General features: G+C 44.1%; 2 protein-coding genes and 3 non-coding genes across 8 annotated transcripts; 1 reads left to right on the top strand and 4 right to left on the bottom strand.

Annotated features, from left to right (window-relative positions):
• Window positions 1-152: 152 nt before the first annotated feature.
• Window positions 153-14978, top strand: LOC133165612 (lactosylceramide 1,3-N-acetyl-beta-D-glucosaminyltransferase A-like). 4 transcript variants are annotated; one of them, XR_009717634.1, is made up of 3 exons: window positions 153-10407; window positions 10529-10653; window positions 11389-11911. XR_009717634.1 is itself a non-coding variant. In XM_061295406.1 (3 exons), the coding sequence occupies exon 3, from the start codon at window positions 11950-11952 to the stop codon at window positions 13078-13080; it is 1131 nt and encodes a 376-aa protein (XP_061151390.1). In that variant the 5' UTR covers window positions 4670-10407; window positions 10553-10653; window positions 11389-11949; the 3' UTR covers window positions 13081-14978. The 4 variants fall into 4 exon arrangements, 1 of the variants encoding a protein (XP_061151390.1); XR_009717635.1 differs by having other exon boundaries at window positions 10553-10653; window positions 11762-11911; XM_061295406.1 differs by having other exon boundaries at window positions 4670-10407; window positions 10553-10653; window positions 11389-14978.
• Window positions 13775-20661, bottom strand: eif4a2 (eukaryotic translation initiation factor 4A2). The gene is made up of 11 exons (XM_061295409.1): window positions 20522-20661; window positions 19579-19624; window positions 19362-19494; window positions 18874-19013; window positions 18302-18470; window positions 17982-18091; window positions 17759-17902; window positions 17335-17472; window positions 15897-15986; window positions 15318-15397; window positions 13775-15252 (listed from the first exon to the last, which is right to left on the bottom strand). Exons 1-11 carry the CDS (start codon window positions 20548-20550, stop codon window positions 15108-15110), a joined length of 1224 nt encoding a protein of 407 aa, XP_061151393.1. The 5' UTR covers window positions 20551-20661; the 3' UTR covers window positions 13775-15107.
• On the bottom strand, window positions 17537-17722 carry LOC133166305 (small nucleolar RNA SNORA81). The gene has a single exon (XR_009717775.1). It is a non-coding gene; the product is annotated as a small nucleolar RNA SNORA81 (small nucleolar RNA).
• LOC133166306 (small nucleolar RNA SNORD2) lies at window positions 18558-18629 on the bottom strand. The gene has a single exon (XR_009717776.1). It is a non-coding gene; the product is annotated as a small nucleolar RNA SNORD2 (small nucleolar RNA).
• Window positions 19239-19316, bottom strand: LOC133166307 (small nucleolar RNA SNORD2). Its single transcript, XR_009717777.1, has one exon. It is a non-coding gene; the product is annotated as a small nucleolar RNA SNORD2 (small nucleolar RNA).
• Window positions 20662-22528: the final 1867 nt, after the last annotated feature.

A 22528-nucleotide genomic window follows, 5' to 3' on the forward strand; every position in this document is an offset into this window, starting at 1 on the left:
CTAAACTAGATATGCCCTTATCTACTTTATGGTTCAGGTGCTGCGTGGCTGAAGGTTGCCACAGTGCTGTAAACTGCTCATCTGACCAAGTTGATAAACTCAACAGTGAGGCTCCTCCCAACAGTTGTTTCAGAATAAGGTAAGGTCAGATAAGGTACAACGAATGTAGCCAGTCAAGATAAGTCAAGAGTAATTAATACTAGGGGTGTAAATCGCGGGTTTTGTCACGATACGATATATCGATACTGTGGTGAATGGTCTTTGTTGTTTCGCTGGTCCCCAAAAAAAACACTCAGTGGACGATGGCTGGTCCGGGTAAGGAAGCACTTCGGTGACACACGGCTGATTGGGAAAAGATTTATTCAACCGATGTCAAAGTGGCCCCAGGAGCAAAGATGTTTCAGCTCTCGACAGCACAGATGTTCGCCCCAAAAAGGCCCTCGCGCTTCTTGCTCTTGCCCCTTGCGCCCCTTGCGCCCCTGCTCTTGTCCTTCGCCCTCTGCGCGCCTTCTGCGCTTCTTGCGCTTCGCGCTCCCGTTCCTCTCTATCTGTTCTCCCCCATCATTTGTACCTCGTAAGACAACAGCTGCGGTCCGAGTCTCACTCTACTGGTTACTTCCGATGCCCGTAAAAGGGCATGGACAAAGGTCTTCTTGGTCACGGACAAATAGCCCTTCCATATTCTAAGTACCTACACATTACTGAAACTAGAGCTTCTCTGTACCGCAAAAATAGCTTAGGGTCTTCTCACTGCTGCAAGGTCGCCATTTAAGGTGACATACAGTGACGCATAGAATCCAAAATTTACCTCAATACAAAGAACCACGATACGATATTTGCCGATATCTTAAAACCTGCTGTGATTCATTCACGATACATCGCGATATAGTACTCTACGATCGATATATATTTTTTATATATAAAAAATATAGAACAATATCCTGATTTATAACAATTCATACGCAAAATCAACAAGGTACTGCAAACTGTATTTAGGAAATTACAAGAGTATTGTAGTATACAAAGTGCTTATTTTAACACTGAACTTTGATGTTGTGTTTTTTCTTTAAATATAAATATAGAGATTTGTGGACCCTGAATATTTGATCACCGCATGGCAGGATTCTAAGGATGGCACGTGTCTTGCCCGTTGAGCCATCTTTTCTTTGGAATCCAAAGTGCTTCCAAACGAATGACTTGAAGCCTAAAGGGGAGCAAATCTCCTCGTCTTTTTGGACACTAGCCATAGCACCAGCCCAGGAGCCGCGTACTAGTTGTCGACTCCCCTTTCACGTGCCTGCTCTGCTCACAACACAACGCCGCGGCGCACACTGCTCCCGGAAAGAGGAAGCAAGCAACAATGAACTGGATTTCAAATAAAGTCGCGTCTAATGTCCGAGAAAGAACTACGATACGATATTTGCCGATATCTTAAAGCCTGCTGCGATTCATTCACGATATATCACGATATAGTGCTCTACGATCGATATATATATATTTTTTTATAAAAAATATAGAACAATATCCTGATTTATAACAATTCATACGCAAAATCAACAAGGTACTGCAAACTCTTTATTTAAGAAATTACAAGAGTATTGCAGTATACAAAGTGCTTATTTTAACACTGAACTTTGACGTCGTGTTTTTTCTTTAAATGTGCGGCGAGATTTGTACTCCCTGAATATTTGATCACCGCATGGCAGGATTCTAAGGATGGCACGTGTCTTGCCCGTTGAGCCATCTTTTCTTTGGAATCCAAAGTGCTTCCAAACGAATGACTTGAAGCCTAAAGGGGAGCAAATCTCCTCGTCTTTTTGGACACTAGCCATAGCACCAGCCCAGGAGCCGCGTACTAGTTGTCGACTCCCCTTTCACGTGCCTGCTCTGCTCACAACACAACGCCGCGGCGCACACTGCTCCCGGAAAGAGGAAGCAAGCAACAATGAACTGGATTTCAAATAAAGGCGCGTCTAATGTCCGAGAAAGAACTACGATACGATATTTGCCGATATCTTAAAGCCTGCTGCGATTCATTCACGATATATCGCGATATAGTGCTCTACGATCGATATATATATTTTTTTTATAAAAAATATAGAACAATATCCTGATTTATAACAATTCATACGCAAAATCAACAAGGTACTGCAAACTCTTCATTTAGGAAATTACAAGAGTATTGCAGTATACAAAGTGCTTATTTTAACACTGAACTTTGACGTCGTGTTTTTTCTTTAAATGTGCGGCAAGATTTGTGGTCCCTGAATATTTGATCACCGCATGGCAGGATTTACAAACTGCACGTGTCTTGCCCGTTGAGCCATCTTTTCTTTGGAATCCGAAGTGCTTCCAAACGAACGACTTGAAGCCTAAAGGGGAGCAAATATCCTCGTCTTTTTGGACACTAGCCATAGCACCAGCCCAGGAGCCGCGTACTAGTTGTCGACTCCCCTTTCACGTGCCTGCTCTGCTCACAACACAACACACCGCTCACTGCTCCCGGAAAGAGGGCCCCGCCCCCCTTTTCTTGTCTTCCGGGTTAGAGCAACGCTGGCGTCTGGACTGTTAACTGCCGCTTCTACCCCGTACCGTGTCCGCTACTTGTTTGTCCCCCGTCTGTTTTGTGTTTCCCGTTTTAAGTGTGCCCGTTTTTTCTTTTATTTTCTCGCCTTTTCTCCTGCCCACCGCGTATCTCTGGAGCTCTGCTCGCACCTCTCCGATCCCGCTCCCTCTGACTACGAGCTACGCTAGCCAGCTAGCCAACCCACCACCGGACCCTCCTACCTCCCGGCTCTGAGCCTGTAGCTGCTTGCTCTTGGCTCGGCAAACGGCTCCAACCCAACTTGCTGGCCACTTGGCCGGCGTCCTCGGGGGGGGAGCACCCGCTCGCTGCGAGCTCGCCGGTCGTGGCTCGGCGGTGTGCCGCCATGACACACTTGGGCGTGCCGTTTGCACGGGTACAGTCGGGATTGACCAACACCACCACCCACTCCATCAACATCACGACTCGGTCCACTGCTGCTTCCATGCATTTCACTGCCTACCAACTTCTAGTTAACCAGCTACTAGCCATTTCTACCATCTTATCTGGATTATTCCCTGCTGCTGTCACGTCTCATCTCCTGCATGAACTATCACTTCTGCTACTCCAGGCTTCCATTCCACTAACTTCTCGTCCATTTGTCTACACTGCTGCTGATCTTCATCATTTCTACAATAATCACCGTCTCCCTGCTGCTGCTGCCTCAGCTGCCAGCAAGGCTGGGATCCTCCACCGTCGCCGCTACATCCACCGTAGCTCCGGACTATCTTTTAAACGACATTTCCCTGATGGCTCACCCATCCCCTCTTTCTGGACTTACTCTCGCCCCCCCGTCACCCCCACCTTCCGTACTGTGAACTTCAACAATCTCCGTTCCCCCACCCCCGCTCCTTCATCCATCACCCTTGCACTGCTGAACTGTCGCTCCCTCTCCAACAAATCACTAGTTATTTTCGAACTAATATTGGACAATAATTTGGATCTGCTCCTTCTCTGTGAAACATGGCAACAGCCCCTGGACTATTTTTCTCTCAACCAAGCCACTCCGTCTAACTACAGCTACATCGCAAAACCCCGCCTCTCTGGGCGAGGAGGTGGTATTGCTGTCATCCATAAGCGGTCCCTATCAATCACTGAATTGGACCTCAACCTCCCATCTATTTCATCCTTTGAATATCTCGCTTTTTCCCTCCCCAACTCTACTACTGCTGTTCTTATCTACCGCCCCCCCAAGTCACATCCGTCTTTTCTCTCTGAACTCTCTGAACTTCTCACCATCGTATCCTCAGTCTCCTATTGCCTCCTACTAATCGGTGACTTCAATATCCACATCGACCAGCCAACTGCTCCACTGACGTCTGACTTCATCTCCGTTCTGGACTGCTTTCATCTCACCCAGCACATCAACTTCCCCACCCACACCAAAGGCCACACTCTGGATATAGTATGCTCCTCCTTTCCACTCACATCCAACCCCCGTCCTCTCACCTTTCCACTGTCAGATCATCTCTGCATCCTCTTCTCCGCCCCTCTGCCCTCGCCTCATAAATCCACAAAGCGCACCATCTCCTACCGCAACATCAAGACTGTAAACCCAATCACGCTTTGCCAGGTCTTATCCTCTGCTCTTCCCTCCGACCCCACTTCTTCCTCCCCTGATGACCTTGCCACCACGCTCAACAACATCCTTTCTGACTCCCTTGATTCCCTAGCCCCCTGGAAAACCTCCTCTGTTACATTCACTAACTCTGCCCCTTGGTACACACCGGAACTCCGCACCATGAAACAAACTGGCCGTCAACTCGAACGCCTCTACAAAAGAACCCGCCTCACCGTCCATTCCGAAACCTTGAAACAACACATCTCCTCCTATCGTGATGCTCTTCTTGCTGCCAAATCTGCTTACTTCTCATCTCTCATTAATAACACCAACCGAAACCCCCGCATACTGTTCTCCACCATCAACAAATTGCTCCAGCCACCGGTCACTAAGCCACCCTCCTCACCTGCCCTCTGTAACTCCTTCCTTGTCAACTTTAACAACAAAATCGCCCAAATCAACAGTTCTCTGACCGACACCATCAATAACTCCTCCTCCCCTGCCCTCCTGCCCCCCCCCCCTTCCTGACCTCCCACCCTTTCCCTCTCTCACTGCCTTCTCTCTTGTTGACTCCTCCACTATCCTAGACATCATTACCTCATCCAAGACAACCACCTGCTCTCTTGACCCTCTTCCAACGACCTTAACTAAGGCCTGCCTCCCTGTCCTCCTCCCCTACCTCACCACTCTTTTTAATCAGTCTTTATCCCTAGGCCACTTTCCCACTGTCTATAAACTTGCAGCCATCACCCCCATCCTCAAAAGGCCCACCTTGGACCCACTCAACCTCTCCAACTACCGTCACATCTCCAACCTTTCATTCCTTTCCAAAACCCTTGAACGCATTGTCTCCGCCCAACTCCACACCCATCTCCAGTCCAACAACCTCTATGAACCCTTCCAGTCCGGATTCCGCCCACTTCACGGCACTGAAACAGCTCTAGTTAAAGTCACCAACGATCTCCTCATTTCTGCAGACTCTGGTGCCCTCAACATCCTACTACTACTTGACCTGAGCGCAGCCTTTGACACTGTGAACCATTCCATTCTCCTCCAAAGGTTGCGCCAACTAGGTGTTGAGGGCACTGCACTCGACTGGCTCACCTCCTACCTCACCAACAGAAACCAGTTCATCTCTCTCTCCGGTCACACATCCATCCTCTCCCCAGTTACACAAGGGGTCCCCCAAGGCTCAGTTCTTGGCCCCCTCCTATTCATCTGTTACCTCTTTCCCCTTGGTACTGTCATCCGCAAACTCAATCTGGACTTCCACTGCTACGCTGATGACACCCAGATCTATATACGTACGACACCAACCAGTAACCCTTCCCTCACCCATCTTGAAACCTGCATCTCTACAATAAAAGCATGGCTGACCCACAACTTTCTCAAACTCAACAGTGACAAAACAGAGCTCCTCCTCATAGGCACTAAATCCTCCCTTAATAAAACTGGCTCCATCACACTCACCATTGACTCCTCAAACATCACTCCTTCCCCTCTGGCACGCAATCTTGGCGTTATTTTCGACCCCACACTGTCCTTTCAACCTCATGTTAGCTCAGTTGTCAAGACCTCCTACTTCCACCTCCGACGCATCGCTAAAATCCGGCACTGCCTTTCTCTCCCTGCCGCTGAATCTCTCATCCACGCCTTCATCTCATCCCGGCTTGACTACTGCAACTCCCTTCTCACTGGAATCACTGCTCACTCACTCCATAGACTTCAACTAGTCCAAAACTCTGCTGCCCGCCTCCTTACCCACACCCGGTCCCGTGAACACATCACTCCTGTTCTCCACTATCTTCACTGGCTCATGAAGGAGCGTATCATCTTCAAGATACTCCTCCTCACCTTCAAAGCCCTTCACCGCCTGGCTCCCACTTACCTATCCGACCTGCTTGTCCCCTACTGCCCCAACCGTCCCCTCCGATCCTCCAATACTTCACGTCTGACAGTCCCAAAATCCAAACTCAAATCCTTCGGTGACAGAGCCTTCTCCTGCACATCACCTCGACTCTGGAACTCTCTCCCCCAGTCTGTCTGTGACTCACCCACACTCCCCATATTTAAGTCCCGTCTAAAAACTTACCTCTTCTCCCAAGCTTATGACCTCCCCTATCCATAACTGATTTCCTCTTCTTAGGTTTATCCGATTGTTTCCTTCCCGATCATGTATGTCCTTGCCTTGTTCCCTGTAAGCGTCTTTGGGTTCTTGAAAAGCGCTATACAAATTTAATGAATTATTATTATTATTATTATTAAGATGGCCGCTACACTGGGAGTGGGGGTCAAGGGTTGAATTGTGTAAGCTTAGTGGAAGTGGGGGTGAATGGGGGTGAATATGGTAAGCATCAGGTGAACAAAGTGAATAAAGTTCGAATGGATTGAATCGGTCGAAAAATGTAGAAATTAAAGTAGCAAAACGAAATTTTGGAGAATTTGGTTGAATTTCAAATTTGAAAGTTTGGCATTTTTGGTAAGTGGCAAGTTGTGGAATAGGTAGGCAAAAAATGAACAGTTGAAAATTGGAATGGATTGAATCGGTTGAAAAATGTAGAAATTAGAGTAGAAAAACGAAATTTTGGAGAATTTGATTGAATTCCAAATTTGGAATTTTTGGTAAGTGGGAAGTTGTGGATTAGGTAGGCAAAAGATGAACAGTTTAAAATTGGAATGGGTAGAATCGGTTGAAAAATGTAGAAATTAGACAAGAAAAACGAAATTTTGGAGAATCTGGTTGAATTTCAAATTTGGAATTTTTGGTAAATGGGAAGTTGTGGAATAAGTAGGCAAAAGATGAAGAGTTGAAAGTTGGAATGGATTAAATCGGTTGAAAAATGTAGAAATTAGAGTAGAAAAACGAGATTTTGGAGAAGTTGGTTGAATTTCAAATTTGGAGTTTTTGGTAAGTGGGAAGTTGAGGATTAGGTAGGCAAAAGATGAGCAGTTGAAAATTGGAATGGGTAGAATCGGTTGAAAAATGTTGAAATTAGAGAAGAAAAATGGAATTTAGGAGAATTTGGTTGAATTTCAAATTTGAAAAAGTGGAATCTTTGCTAAGTGGGAAGGTGTGGAATAGGTAGGCATGTTGAATCGGTTGAAGTATGTAGAAATTAGAAGTGAAAAACGAAATTTTGCGAAATATTTTACAATATTATAATTTGTGCAAATTTTAAACATGAAAACGTGAAATTTTTGAATTTGGCAAGTTTGGGAATGTCCCCAATGTCATTTGAATGTGTTGAATTATGTGAAATTCAAACCACGGTAACTATCACAACTACTACGATCTCCCTTGTTCTTGTACAGTGTAACAATCTTGGCGTCCTTCATATCCTGTGGTACTTTGCCGTCTCTCCAACACCATCACAGGAGTTTGTGGAGTGGTTTCAGAAGCGCTGGTTTTCCGCACTTGATTATCTCGGGAGGTATTCCATCCGCACCAGGAGACTTCCGACATGCTAGAGCATCAATGGCCTTGGTTGGTCCATAGTCTAACTCGTCCATCACTGGAAGGTCTTCTAACGTACTGATTGCGTCTTGCAAAACTAGCGATGGATTGGCATACAAGTCGAGGTAGTATTCTACCCATCTCATTAGCTGTTTGCTTTTGTCAATGATGACTTCACCAGTCTTGGATTTTATGGGCGCATATTTCTTCACAAATTTTCCAGTAGCTTGTTTGATGCCTTCGTACATTGCCCTGACGTTGCCATTAGTTGAGGCATGTTGAATGGTTTCTGACAGCTGGAGCCAGTAGTCGTTCGGGCAGCGGCGGGCTGTTCTCTGGACGTTACCCCGTGCAGACTTCAGTTCCTGCAAGTTTTTGGTAGATGGGTGCTGCTTGTACTTGCAGAATGCTTTGCGTTTGACATCAAGGACTGACTCCATTTCGGCAATGTTCGCCTCACACCAGTCTGTGTTATTGCGTTCCTTCTTACCTCAGGTCAGAGTTGCTTCCGTCTGAATGGTAGTGCGGATAAACTTCCACCTGTCTTCAGCACACTCTCGATGATCATTTGACAGCGTGCTTTCCAGTCTTGCAATAAACTCGGCGTTCTTGTTTACACAGTTTGTCTTGTCGATATTGATGTGTGGCTGACACTTCGACTTCGAATGATGAAACCTCTTGAGCTTAAGATTCAATTTGCTCACAATCAATGAGTGGTAAGTGTCGCAGTCTGCGCTGTGGTAAGCTCTCGTGTTGCAGACGCTATTCAAACAATTACGTCGAGTGACTACAAGGTCAAGTTGATGCCAGTGTTTTGATCTCGGATGTCTCCAAGACACTTTGCGACATGCCTTGTTTTGAAAGTAAGTGTTGCGAACAGAGCATAGTTCTAGAAGCCTTTGACCATTTTCATTCATCTTTCCAACGCCGTGACACCTGGTCCGCACCCACCCTCGCATTGAAGTAACCTAGGACATAAAGGTGCTCAGATACAGCGATTGCACTCAGGATGGAATCTAAAGATTCATAGAAACTGTCTTTTGTTTCTGCTGTAGCCTGTAGCGTTGGGGCGTAAACACAGATGATGTTAGCTGGATCTTTGGTTGTTGAAAGACGCATTTTGAGAGTTCTTTCCGTGCCATTGGTAGGTGGTTCGATCATTTCGATTAAGTGATTCTTCACGGCGAAGCCCACTCCATGTTCCTTTGGTTGATCATGATTTTTTTCTTGCCAGAAAAAGGTATAGTGCTTTTCTTTCAATGATCCACTTCCAGACAGTCGTGTTTCCTGTAAAGCAGCGATGTCTATATTCAGCCTGCACAGTTCGCGATCAATCACCGCCGTCTTTCGAGTGTCTTGTACTGCTTGAAGAACTTCAGTCAGACCGGGTCTCATAGTCCGTACATTCCAGGTACCCAGCTTGAGAGCTGGTAAGATCCTGTTGTTTATCTTGTTCACATGTACAAAGTTAACAATCTACTTGTCGAGCCTTAACTGTTAGCTCCAGGTACCCTCTGAAGCAGGTAGACCGTGATGGGTCAGCACCTTACTGACCGGGGGCTGCCCGGCTTTAGGCGGGCAATAGCTGACCAGTGAGACTTCGATGGTCTCTCCCACCGTCGAGGACAACCCGTAGCGTCCGACTCTGCATCAACTGAGCATGGACTTATAACTCGTAAACTGCTGCCCTCCGTGTTGTGCTCTCACCAGACGGCGAGGCTGGACTATCCTCTCCAGGGCGCTAGCCAGGGCAGAATTTTTGAAGATCATGCATTGCCCATTAAACATGACTCCACTCTCGGCTGCACCAACTCGATCCAAGGGAACGCTGCGCATTACATTTGGAGCTGGTTTAGCTGCAGGAGCTGCCGGAGAGATGTCGACGTCGACTATCTAACCGTCTTCGGGGCTCCACTCCGAATTTTTCCTCAGGGTTGTCTCCCGAAGCCTTTCCCGAGAATAGGTAACACACAAGGCAGTGGGGGTTTGAGAATCAGGGTTTTCCGTCCCCTAGATGGATTGCCCTCCCAAGCTGACGAGCTCCATCTACCCGAAGCAACTGGTTTTGAGGCACCAGTCACACGCCTTCGCCCCTTCTCCTGTTAGTAGAAGCAGTTCCGTCGGGCTTTGAGTCGAAGCCACGCGTGCAGGCCAGGAGTTGGACTTTGGTTGTCAGAGGCTCTTTGAGACGCATGCCTTATGGGAGCTTTTTATAGGCAGTGGGAGCTTATCCCCACTACCACCCCCGGCGTAACAACCTTTGGAATTATAACTAATAATAGTTGAGAATGGTGTAGAATAACATATGTTTGAGGGCCATTGCGTTCACACAATAGACATCTTTTTCTACAATAAAAAGCATAATAATTGGACAATAAAGTTGTATTTTTTTAATTCACTAGTTAAATTATTGCTTTCACCTCTCTTTAAGATTTAGAATCATTCATAATATCATGGAATTATGTTGGAAAAGCACAACTTTATTTTTGTAGGATATGAGTTTGTTTTTTTATCCTGGGAAAAAAGAAAAGAAAAGAGGGGGCTCCCTTGACCCAAACAGTTTGCAAAGCCCTGAATTGGACTTAATTGCCCTCACTACATCAACTACTAAATAGCTCCACCCCCATCCACACCCATAGAGGGATGAGAGAATTGAGAGTGAGGGAGGCGGGCAAGACTATAGATCACTCAGTTGACACGCTCCAGACAGACTGAGAGCAAGTCACAACAAAATATGAAGGAAAACTAACAAACTTGAACTTTATGTAAGATGGAAAAAAATATGGGACGCTTAAAGCCACTCTTCAGGTGAGTGTTTAATGATGGTGTGCCTTCTATTTATACAAATGCTGACTTTGGAAGTATGCTGGTAGTGTGGTGCAAGTTCCTGTGCTAGTTTTAGATGCAGTATAAACACTTCCGCTTGTAGCGCCGATGTATTTTCTACACACAGTTGAGCCACAGTGGTCCCAGCAACACCCTCAGTCAACAGTCGAGCCGGCCTGAAACCACAAGTCTGTTTGCAGGATTGGTCAACCGTGCTGCGTGGATGAGGTAAGAGCGGTTTCGTTTGTCCTGTAGCCTACTATGTTCATACGTTTGTTGATGGATGTCTCATTGTTATTATTGGAAAGCGCAGAACAGTGCAAATAATGTTCATGTGGTGGTTGGTTGGGCGTCTTGTCAGACTCAATAAAAAAAGCAAGTGACCCCCATCAAGTACCACGCGTGCGTCCACTGGTGATGTTTAAAAAAACTCTCAGGGTGCTTTTGGAGTCTCGGGCCGCTCAGGCGCCATCATGATGTGGCCCCCTTGCTGGTTTAAGTGCCGGAAGCAGCAGGCTATTCTCACCCGTTGCATTGTGCAGCGCAGCTATTATGATGCCGTCCATTGTGTCCCCCACGCTTTTTGGTTTTCCACGGCTCTCAGCGCTTTCACGGGGGCGTCTATCCACTTACCCCTGGCATCATTTGCTGTGTTAGCTTTTTGCATTCAGACCCCAATGTCTACCAAAGACCCCGTTCACCCTTCCTGCTGCTGCTAACACCTCCCCATCTTTGTGTTTTTTTGTTTGTTTGTGCCATACACAATCGCGCTTTCGCTTCTCAGCACACGGCACAACGAGACTAATTAAGACAACCGCCAACAAATTAAAATCAGTGATTCCCATGTGCACACCTGAAAGCAGCTACATAGTTACAAAAAATGCAGTTCTGGTCATTTGTATACTGTTTTATGGAAATATTCAAATCATACCCTTTTTTACTACCTCTCTTTTCTAATCTTAGAGCAAAGATTCCTGAACATTATCGAAAAGGCCCAAGATGGGGGACAAGAGTCATATGACGTGACTCGAGGAGCTATTTTTATCACTGGCCAACAACTTGGGAACGACTTGGCTTTGGCTTTGACTCGAACTACATGGCTTGACAAATCATCTATTTTTCAAAGTTTGACATCTGGAATTTAACACAGTTGGCCTTATTAGGACTATTTTTATTCTCGAGCTTCACTTGGCTCAACGTGTCATCATTTGCGGAGGTGCTGAGATGCACCTACAAATCACAGTTTTTATGTTTTCACAAAGCCACAAAATGTCCAACAACACTCAGTTTGTGTTTAGCCAAAATCGTGTCACCACAATATGCTCTCCTTCCTCAGATGAAGATGAATGACTGGCTGCTAAGTGGCTTGAAGGGCGAGATATACTTTAGCGATGGGTTATGTTTCGCAGCAGACCCAGTGAAACCCATCAACACTGCCTAGAATGGACGACCCAATAAATACTGCACTGAGTCTTCATAAGTTTAACCCACTGTGGCGCTTCACTGCCCAAACCAAGTGACAAGATGCTTTGGAGAGTCCGCCGCTTGTGGAAGACGCTGTGTGTCCGGTTGCTAACCACCTGTCTGGTACTGTCTGTGGTCACGGTATGGTGGGACAGCGGCATGGTGAACCATGTCAAGTCCTACTCGTACCGCCTCCTGGTAAACCGCTTTAGCGATATCACTAAAAGCCTCACCATCACGCGAGAGCAGGCCAGGAGCTTCAACAACTTCCGCAACCTGTTGGATCACCCAGACAAATGTGCCGGCCAGGACGTCCTCCTCCTGCTCTTCATCAAAACATCCCCGATGAACACTGCCAGGCGTGAGTCCATCAGATCCACTTGGGGCAATGAGACCTTCATCTCGGATTCCCTGGGAGTGACGGTGAAGGTGGTGTTTGCCTTAGGAGCCCCCCGGGGACCCAACGGCACGGATGCGATCATTCAAAGGCAGCTGTTCCGAGAGGACCGTTTCCATGGAGATTTAATCCAGCAGGACTTTTGGGATTCCTTCCACAATTTAACCCTGAAGCTGATCATGCAGTTCCACTGGATGCACAGGTGTTGCGCACACGCTCACTTCCTCATGACGGCAGACGACGACGTCTTTGTTCACATTCCCAACTTGGTGGCGTACCTGCAGGAAGTCAGAGATCGGGGTGTCACGGACTTCTGGGTAGGCCGAGTCCATAGGGGCGCACCACCGAACCGGAGTAAAGACAGTAAGTACTATGTACCTCTCGAGATGTACCAGTGGATGTCGTACCCGGACTACACACCCGGGGCGGGCTACGTGGTGTCCGGCGATGTGGCAAACAAGATCTACCATGCCACTCTGACACTGAACGCCTCGCTCTACATAGATGATGTGTTCATGGGCATCTGCGCCCAGGCAGTTGGGGTCTTGCCACAGGAGCATTACTATATCTCAGGGGAGGGGAAGACACCTGACCATCTGTGTATCTACAACCAGATGATTACCTCCCATGGCCACACGGAGGACCTCCAAAGCTTGTGGAATGCGGCCACGCACCCGCAAGTGAAAGAGAGGACGTCTGGATTCCTCGGCAAGCTGTACTGCACAGCTGTGAAGATCTATCTGCTCTGTCGGTACCATCTCAACTGCTACCCTTGCGTAGCTGCCTTTTATTGAGATTGGATGAGGACCATCCAAGAATGCTGATGGACTATATTTTTGAAAGAAAGACTTTGCCCTTTTTCAACGCTTCCGCCTGTGGTCCTGCTCCGCAACACTCTGCAGGCATCGGCGCGAGTATCTGCTTCTCTTGTTGTTTGTGAGATTGCATGAGATTTCTGCGTCAGAGAACTTAATACTTGAGCGGTGGTGTAATAGAATTTGTCTGTGTGGTGCTCTGTGTTGACATAATTGGAGGCCACAAACAATGTGATCAAAACTTTTAAATACCTGGTTTGCTCATTATGTGGGTTCTGTTACTGATTAAAAAAAGAAATCTCTAAAGTTCGACAAATCCTTGTATGTACCAGCATTGTTCCTGACATCACCAGACCACGCCCCTTTAAGGCAGAACGCTCTGGCACACTTATGACTTCCAGTTTGTCTCAATGTACAATAGTTACACTTTTTTTCCCGCTTTACATTCTCGTTTTTTTTTCTATGCCGTACAATGTTGTTTATTTATTAAATCAAGTAAAATAATGTTGGTTTTAGACTGGGAATGCATTAATGAAATTGGCCTCTAAGTCGAGTAATTTTCTGCAGAAGTTGAAACACACAAGCCTATTTTGACAAAGTAAAGAGCAGAAAGTACTTATATGCAGAACTACTAAAAAAACAAATTCCTGAAGAAGAGTCATTGAACATCAGCTCTGAGTACTTGATTCAATATTTATTTTCATAGATACAGATGCTTGACTGATGTCAAATAAAAGGACTTCTTGAAACCACTGACTTGGTTACATAATGCAAATCCGGTTATGAATCCAAAGGAGTGCAAAATAATCTACATGGCTTAGTGTAAAATTCCAGAGAAGGAAACTATTGAATGTGACTGATAACGCAAGCAGTTTGTGGACTGAAATAAAATGTCATAATGACCAACTCTTCTATTGTGATTCATTTTAAAGAAATTGCAGCGTGCATGTCCATTAAAACAATAAATGTATCGAACAACCACCAACTTAGTATGATGCAATACAGTTGAACATGTCAAAGTACATCTGTCAATCTGTTTCAACACAGGGAGGCCACTGAAAAAAATGATTTATAAACATGTCTACTTAAAGGCTTCCTGCTTCAGCAACATATTAGTCCATATCACAAAAATAATGTAATGTAAATGGGATAAGAAAATGTAAACAGTAATTTTTCATTTATTAAGGTAGTCTTACAATTTGAGATCTGAAAAGTAGTGCAGGGGGAGGTGTGTGAATGTGTGTGTAAATGCTAATACGTATACTCTAATGCAGGGGTCATCAACTTCAGACCTCAAGGGTGCTAATCAGGCGCATTTCAGGTGCAGTAGTACTAAACCACATTTGCTTGAAATGATCAGCGGGCTTAATTAAGCCTTATAACGTTCCTGATGATTTGAATCAGGTGTTACAGTAGAGGTGCATCCAAAAAAAGGAAAAACACTGGATTGGTGCCCTGGAGAACCAGACTTGATGACCTGTGCTCTATTGTGAGCAAGACGTCAGCAAATCATGGCCAAAATGAAAATGACAGCAAGTTGGATGAATACAAGCATTTAAATAAACATTCACAAAAAGCAAATACAAATCGACTTATATATAGAATACCATGAACAAGTGCCTCTAGTAAGCAGGCCCACAACACATCGCACATGTTAGCATAACAGAATTTGCAGACTTTATACAGCACTTGTACCTTTTAGTCCACAAGTAGGTTACTAAATGGTGGAGCACATCGAATATACGGATTATAATAGAACATGGAAAGAAATGCCTGAAAAAGACCACAATAACAGAGCCCATGGCTTAGTAGCTCCAACCAGCCAAAATCGCAGAGGTTCGGAGTCTACAACTGCCCAGGAGGGACTATAATAGAAATCACCTCGTAAAAATATTCTGATCCAAGGTTTGGCATCAATTTTTTTGTTTGTTTAAACCTCCCCCACCGTCTGGAATAATAAGCACAATGCAACTATCACTGCGTTTTATAAAGGAAAACCAAAAGGCTCAAATTAGGTCCGCCACATTCATAGGCATCTCCTCCACCGTAGTATTGTAAAACGTCTCAATGTCGCGCAGAATCCTCTTGTCCTCTTCGGTGACGAAGTTAATGGCGACTCCCTTTCTGCCAAAACGGCCACCACGGCCAATTCTGGGGGAGAAACAGCATGTCACTCAAGTCAAGAGAAGGTTGAACTCCCCCGCAACTCAACTTACCTGTGAATATAGTTTTCTCGATTTGTAGGAAGGTCATAGTTGATGACCAGGGAAACTTGTTGCACGTCAATTCCACGAGCCTGTGGGACAGGTCACAAATTAATACAAAATGTCAACTTTTTTTTTTAAACTTAACATTTGAGAGACGTGGTTCAATGTCACTCGCGTAAAAGTAACAGATCCCTACATTAAAGGGAACCATTGTGGAGCCCAAGTCCTGCTCTCCCAAATGTTCACACTGCTAAGTCATTGAGTGACTTTCACAGGATTTTTTGGAAAAATTTGGGCTTTAAAACAAACAACTGCTACCTCAAAGATGCCAAAACAAATTTACAGTTTCAGCTATCAGGTTCACTTAAATATATAACATTACTTCTATGTTCACGCCACATTGTGACAGACAACAATTAAATGCTCTTCCACTAGATGGCACAATAAACAATTGGCATGTGTTTCCATCCAGCTGTTGCTATTCATACAACAGAATTACAACTTAAACTTAGAGGGGTTAACGTATCGCACCAAGTAAATTGAGAAGAGATTATTATATACATAAACACTGCTCTATTTGATACTAACCAGTAGATCAGTAGTGATCAACACTCTGCTTGAGCCAGACCTAAACTCCCTCATAATGACATCACGCTCCTTCTGGTCCATATCACCATGCTAGGGAGAGAAAGTGAGTTTCTGTTCAGTCAGTGTGGCTATGAAAAGGTGGTGAGCAATCTTTTTTTTAATAGACAAATTATTTGAACAATTGTTATGCAAGTAAGAAACTTGATGTGTTTATTAAAAAAATAAAAAAAAACGTTTTATTGCACGTAGAAACTTTTAAAATGTGTATTTAAATATAGAAAATAATTATTCTACAATATATACTGCAGACTTGAATTTAAGGTTATTGACATCCAAATGGGGTTACCAGCAGCGTAGGATCACTAAGATAGTTAATAAATAAATTTATTAGGGATGCACCGAAAATTCGGCCACCAAATATTTTCGGCCAAAAATGACCCAAAAGTTCATTTTCGGTTTTTGTCCGAAAGAGCTAAATCACCGAAACAACACAGCCGTAACTTGTGATGACGTGAGCAAACAGCGCAGCCAGCACGCGGGAAAACGGGATAAGAGCCAGCATGTCTGCGGTGTGGACTGATTTCACTATCTCAGAGAAAGACCCACGGATAGCGATTTGCAAAACATGCAATGCTGAAATTTCAAGAGGGGGTGCATCTGCAAAAGGTTTCTCCACGTCGGGTTTAATTCATCACCTCAAATCCAAACATCCTGATCGCCATTCTGAATATGAGAAGGAGACACAAAAAAGGAAACTGACACCGAGCGCGCCCACTCCGTCTGTGGAACAGACTTCACTCTGACAAAGCAGAAAAGCTACTCTTCATCAAGAAAAACTTGCCACTTTGCCTCAAGAAGTAGAATGGGAATGTGTCTAGTGTTAAAATATTTGTTTTCCAGTTTGTGCATCCACAATTCTTGGTGGATTTGTTGTTGATAAAGGCTATGGTAACCATTGTTTTGATACACTTTTATGTTGTACACACAGAACAAAATTTAAAAGGCACTTGACTTATGCACAATATGCAGAATATATTTAATTTTACAGTCTTTCAGCAGGCCAGTCAGTTATAAGCCTGTAAATTATTTAATGTACACATGAGTGGGGTAAAGTTTAACTTTTTATTTTTGGATTTTAATTTATATTGTGCATTGTTGTAATGTCAGTGCTAAATAAATATTTTCATACTTTTGTAACTGGTTTATTGCAATGCCTTGATTTTAGTGAGGTTAGTACACATGTAGCCATAAATGCTGTGGTTCTAATAACTGACAATCATTTCTTTCGGTGTTTCGGCCTTTGTTTCCTCATTTTTGGTTTCGGCCAAGAATTTTTATTTCAGTGCATCCCTAAAATTTATACTATAATAGAAGTAACTACTCTAACATAATGGGCTGTATTTTGCCCTCGCATGTAATAAAGAGTCACTCATCTTACCAGAGCAGAAACCGTGAAGTCTCTAGCATGCATCTTCTCAGTGAGCCAGTCTACTTTTCTTCTAGTGTTGAGAAAGATCACAGCCTGGGTGATGGTCAGGGTCTCGTAGAGGTCACACAGGGTGTCCAACTTCCACTCCTGAGTATATATTCATTCAGTGACTTGAATACATTCAGTCGCAACAAAGTCCCTGATGAAAAAGCCATGTAGCACAGTATCTTGAGACAATGGACAGCGGACATTAAGAAAGAGGTCCCTCTACGCCTCGTTTGCGAACCTGTGGCTTTCATCTCCTTCCCTAGTGTACCCGTGCTTACACACCCACATAGGCCTAGCCCTTGAGAGGCTCGGCTTCTGCAGTTTGAGCAGGATGCTTTAGAGAGAAGGTGTGGCTCAAAACGAACACTGGCCTTAACAGACCTACCTCCCGCTCAACATTGATGTAGAACTGCTTAATACCCTCCAGGGTGAGCTCTTCTTTCTTCACCAGGATGCGGATGGGGTCGCGCATAAACTTCTTTGTCACCTCCAGCACATCTGTGGGCATGGTGGCAGAGAGCAAGACAACCTAGAGAAAACAGAGCAGGCAGCTTAGAATGGCAAGCCGGCACAAACTGCAGTTAAGGCATCTTATGAATTAGTCTTACCTGAATATTTGTACTCAATTTCTGGAAGATCTCATAAATCTGATCTTTGAAACCCCGACTCAACATCTCGTCAGCCTCATCAAGAACAAACATTTTGATCCATTTGGGAGCTGTAGAGGAAGGTAGAGTTGTGTGAAATGGCAGCTATGGTGAACTGCTGTTCCCTACTAATGCATACAAGCAGCCAATAACAACATACAGTTAAATCATGTTTTGTGTACTCTGTTGCTTCAGACGCCTTGTACGTCAATTCACTGCTAGGCTATTATGAAGGTACGACAGCCTTTAAAGAAAATGTATGAATTAGCTAAAGCACTCACACAGATGTCTCCTGTTGAGCATGTCATACACTCGACCCGGAGTGCCCACAACTATGTGGGGAGCCTCGGCCTGAAACTTTTGGATCTCACTGCGGAGATTGGTCCCTCCAATACAGGCGTGGCAGCTTGCCCCCATGTAGTCGCCAAGGGCCAGAATGACTTTCTGAATCTAAAGAGCAGGGGTGCACAAGACAAGCACGCCAGCTCAGACAGAGTTGCACAGAAGAACGGCGGCAGCACATTAAGACAAACTGTTAAGTGATCAGTGTGTCAAGAGTTCTCAACACCAAGAGTCAGTCCCGAAAGATAGTATGCCATCACGTCACCCAGTTATTCACAGCCACAAATTCCCCAAAGAGGAGAGAGGAAGTTAAGCCAGATCACCTTTTAGACCAGTGCAGTCATGGACTGGGACTACACCAAATCTTAGAGGGGCAAATTTCAATTTTGCAGAGTTTACACGAGTCTTTAAAGAACGGTACCTTTCAGATTTGAACAGTGTCCTCAATGTGCTGCCTAGGTCTGAGACACTGATGAGGTATTCATGAGTCATGACCTCAGGAACAGCATACCTGCTGAGCCAGCTCTCTGGTGGGAGCCAACACCAGAGCTTGAGTCTCCTTCTGCTCTATGTCCAGCTGCTGCAAGATAGAGATGGCAAATGTGGCCGTCTTGCCAGTGCCTGACTGGGCTTGGGCAATGACATCGTAGCCTGATGGCAAAATGGCACAGAATTATGCAGTAGTCCCACACACATTTGTCATTATACTTTTAAGTCAGTGATTTCCCAACCATTGTACCACAGCAACATTTGTTTAGATACAATTCTGCCAGGCAGCAGCAATATAATATTTGTCGATGTTTGGTGGTGCGCCGTGAGATTTTTCTAATGTAAAATATATACCGTGGCTTAAAGGTTAGGAAATCAGTACATGTTGAGTGATCAGTGAGATAAAAAAAAAGGTATCCCCATTATTGGGTAAGTCCCGAAAGATGGTAAAGCATCATTTCACTCATATATACCACAGAGCTACTTGGGGCTTTTCATAGACAACTGTACCTTTAATGCAAGGGATTATAGCCCTCTGTTGAATGGCTGAAGGCTTCTCAAAACCATATGCATAAATTCCCCGAAGAAGCGTTTCCTTCAGGTTCATATCATCAAAGTTGTCCGTAATGTCATTCCAGTTGCTCTGTAAAAAAACAAAAACACCCCATACAAATCTCCAATATATATTCACATCTTACATTATCAATTGGTTGCAAAGTGTTCATACCTCGATGACACCATCTGGCTCCATTCCATCGGGCCCCGCATGGTCGCTGTTGGGCCAAAAATGAATCCATCAATTAAATTCTAGTACATTTACACAAATTTATAAATAGAGTTGTCTCAAGGTACTTTATTTTATATATATATATAAATAAATGGGAGCACATGTTCTCACATTAAGTGATATATAACTATTCAAGATCTTTTCAGTGTACAGATGTGGAGGGCCTCATGACTTGCCCCAACCCCCAAAATGACGGAGCCCCTGCAACCACGTGGTGCGACCACGTGCTGGGAAGATCGCAATTATGGCGCAGTCGTGTTGGATGAACATTAAATAGTTACATAATTTAGCAAAAAAATTAGGTCTACTTCGTCTGCAATGATCGGGTGACCTTGGCCTATTAGTATTAGTAACGCCTTTCGTCAGATTTCACGAGCGGGGCCGGGCTCGGTTGATTACATTTCAAAAGTGTGACGCTTACGTAACTGAGCAGGTATTAGACCTGGGTTTGGAAATTGAGGTCAGATCGCCGTAAATGATTGTCTTATGGACGAATTTTGCGGAAAATTTCAACATGGACCCCGCGGTTCCATCACAGAGCCAACATGTCCGCCAGTTGGGCCTGTACTGTACTGTCAGTGGATAATTGTACTGCAGTCAGTGCGATCGTAACGTAGTCCGTCCAAGTCACGTTCAAACTTAATACATAGAGAACTTAAAATATTTATGAAAATAATGTATTATTAGTTACATTTGACTGAGTGAATAAGAACTCGTTGCGAACGTATACCGCGCCAACCGTTAGCTACTCCTCCCGTTAGCACTGTCGGCCTCGGCTATTTGGTTAATCGACGAAATATAAAGCGGAAATTTATTCACTGAACTACGCTGCTAAGCGACACATTATTGCACTTTTTAGCTTTACGCGCGATTTTTTTATTACCTGTTGTAATCAGCAGAATCGTTAGACATGATACGTCTCCAAACTCAGCATGCGACTGGAAAGAACGTTGATGGCGACGTCAAGCGGCTTTATGCAGCCGAACTACTTTCGCCGTTTAACGCAATACTCACTGTCGTCGGGAATACTGTTTATAATGGCTGCAGATTTTCACCCACACCATACTGAAATATAACAGATAGCAGTTAGTTGAAAGAGTTTCTACATATATCAATAACAAACCTAAATCGTAGCTTACTATATTTATTAGCGGAAGGATTCTGCAGTAATAAATAGTGCTGCGGCAGCTACGGTGCTCCTAAGTGGACAAATGTTTGGCGGTCGAGGTTGCGTAATAAAGTTGTCATTGAGTCAAAGGAGTGGTTTAAATGAAACTGTGCATTGTGCTATCATGATAATTGTTTTTAACAATTTAAATCAGTCAGATTTACCTTTAGGGGTAGGGACTACAACGCATGGAAAACACTGTTTACATTCTGATACAGATTCACTAGTGTTTGTGGCTATTCTCATTTAGGTCATATCTTACGGGCATTGAATCGATCTCAATCGGAATGCTTTAGTTGTTGACAATTCGGCTCTCATCTGAGAATGCAAATATATTTTTGATTTTGGACTGACCATCTTATTCAATTGAAATTTGTAGTTTAATTTTACAGTATTCCAGTAATGGGAATGAAATACCGTTTTTTTTCGTGTATAATGCGCGAAATTTAACTAATTTATTGTCCTAAAATCTGGGGTGCGCATTATACATGGGTACAAATTACTATTATTTTTTTTATTTTTTTAAGAAAATCATGGTACAACAAAACCAACAACAGGACTGACCGACAAAGACGTGGAACAAAAAGACATTTAAAAAAGTTTAAAAAAGTGACATTACCAAAGACAGGAACAGAAACCAAACAGACATCGTGACAGTAACACATGCAATGATCCGACGGTGAGCGAGGGGCAGACAGGACTTAAATACAAAACACGTTACATTGATTGAGGTGACACAGGAAGGGAGGGGCGACGCGAACAGAAACTATGGCAACCTAAACACATAGCAAAACTGGGGACGAGACATGACAAATCTCCCTCGAAATAAAACTTGAAATCACCAGTCAGATTTACCTTTAGGGATAGGGACTACAACGCATGGAAAACACTGTTTACATTCTGATACAGATTCACTAGTTTTTGTGGCTATTCTCATTTAGGTCATATCTTACAGGCATTGAATCGATCTCAATCAGAATGCTTTAGTTGTTGACAATTCGGCTCTCATCTGAGAATGCAAATATATTTTTGATTTTGGACTGACCATCTTATTCAATTGAAATTTGTAGTTTAATTTTACAGTATTCCAGTAATGGGAATGAAATACCGTTTTTTTCTGTGTATAATGCGCGAAATTTAACTAATTTATTGTCCTAAAATCTGGGGTGCGCATTATACATGGGTACAAATTATTATTATTATTATTATTTTTTTAAGAAAATCATGGTACAACAAAACCAACAACAGGACTGACCGACAAAGACGTGGAACAAAAAGAACTTTAAAAAAGTTTAAAAAAAGTGACATTACCAAAGACAGGAACAGAAACCAAACAGACATTGTGACAGTAACACATGCAATGATCCGACGGTGAGCGAGGGGCAGACAGGACTTAAATACAAAACACGTTACATTGATTGAGGTGACACAGGAAGGGAGGGGCAACGCGAACAGAAACTATGGCAACCTAGACACATAGCAAAACTGGGGACGAGACATGACAAATCTCCCTCGAAATAAAACTTGAAATCACCTTTCTTGTTTGTTGTCAATCGCGCATCGCATTCAGCCGTCCTGCCCAACACACTTAGTCAGTAAAATTCATAATTGACGACTAGGGGTGTAACGATACATCGATACACATCGATTAATCGATATAATGCTCTACGATTTATTGGCATCGATGCCAAAGGTAAACATCGATTTATATCGCCGTGTTTG

This window comes from Syngnathus typhle, linkage group LG13, assembly GCF_033458585.1.
Source record: "Syngnathus typhle isolate RoL2023-S1 ecotype Sweden linkage group LG13, RoL_Styp_1.0, whole genome shotgun sequence".
In the NCBI taxonomy this organism is placed as follows: Eukaryota; Metazoa; Chordata; class Actinopteri; order Syngnathiformes; family Syngnathidae; genus Syngnathus; species Syngnathus typhle.

What these genes read in the sequence shown, in the direction of transcription:
- LOC133165612 (XM_061295406.1), top strand. Translation starts at nt 11,950, where the DNA reads ATGCTTTGGAGAGTCCGCCGCTTGTGGAAGACGCTGTGTGTCCGGTTG.
- eif4a2 (XM_061295409.1), bottom strand. Translation starts at nt 20,550, where the DNA reads ATGTCTAACGATTCTGCTGATTACAACAG. An exon ending in GATTCTGCTGATTACAACAG is followed by an intron (nt 19,625 to 20,521) that starts GTAATAAAAAAA and finishes TTGGCCCAACAG; the next exon opens with CGACCATGCGGGGCCCGATG. An exon ending in CCAGAGAGCTGGCTCAGCAG is followed by an intron (nt 18,471 to 18,873) that starts GTATGCTGTTCC and finishes CCTGCTCTTTAG; the next exon opens with ATTCAGAAAGTCATTCTGGC.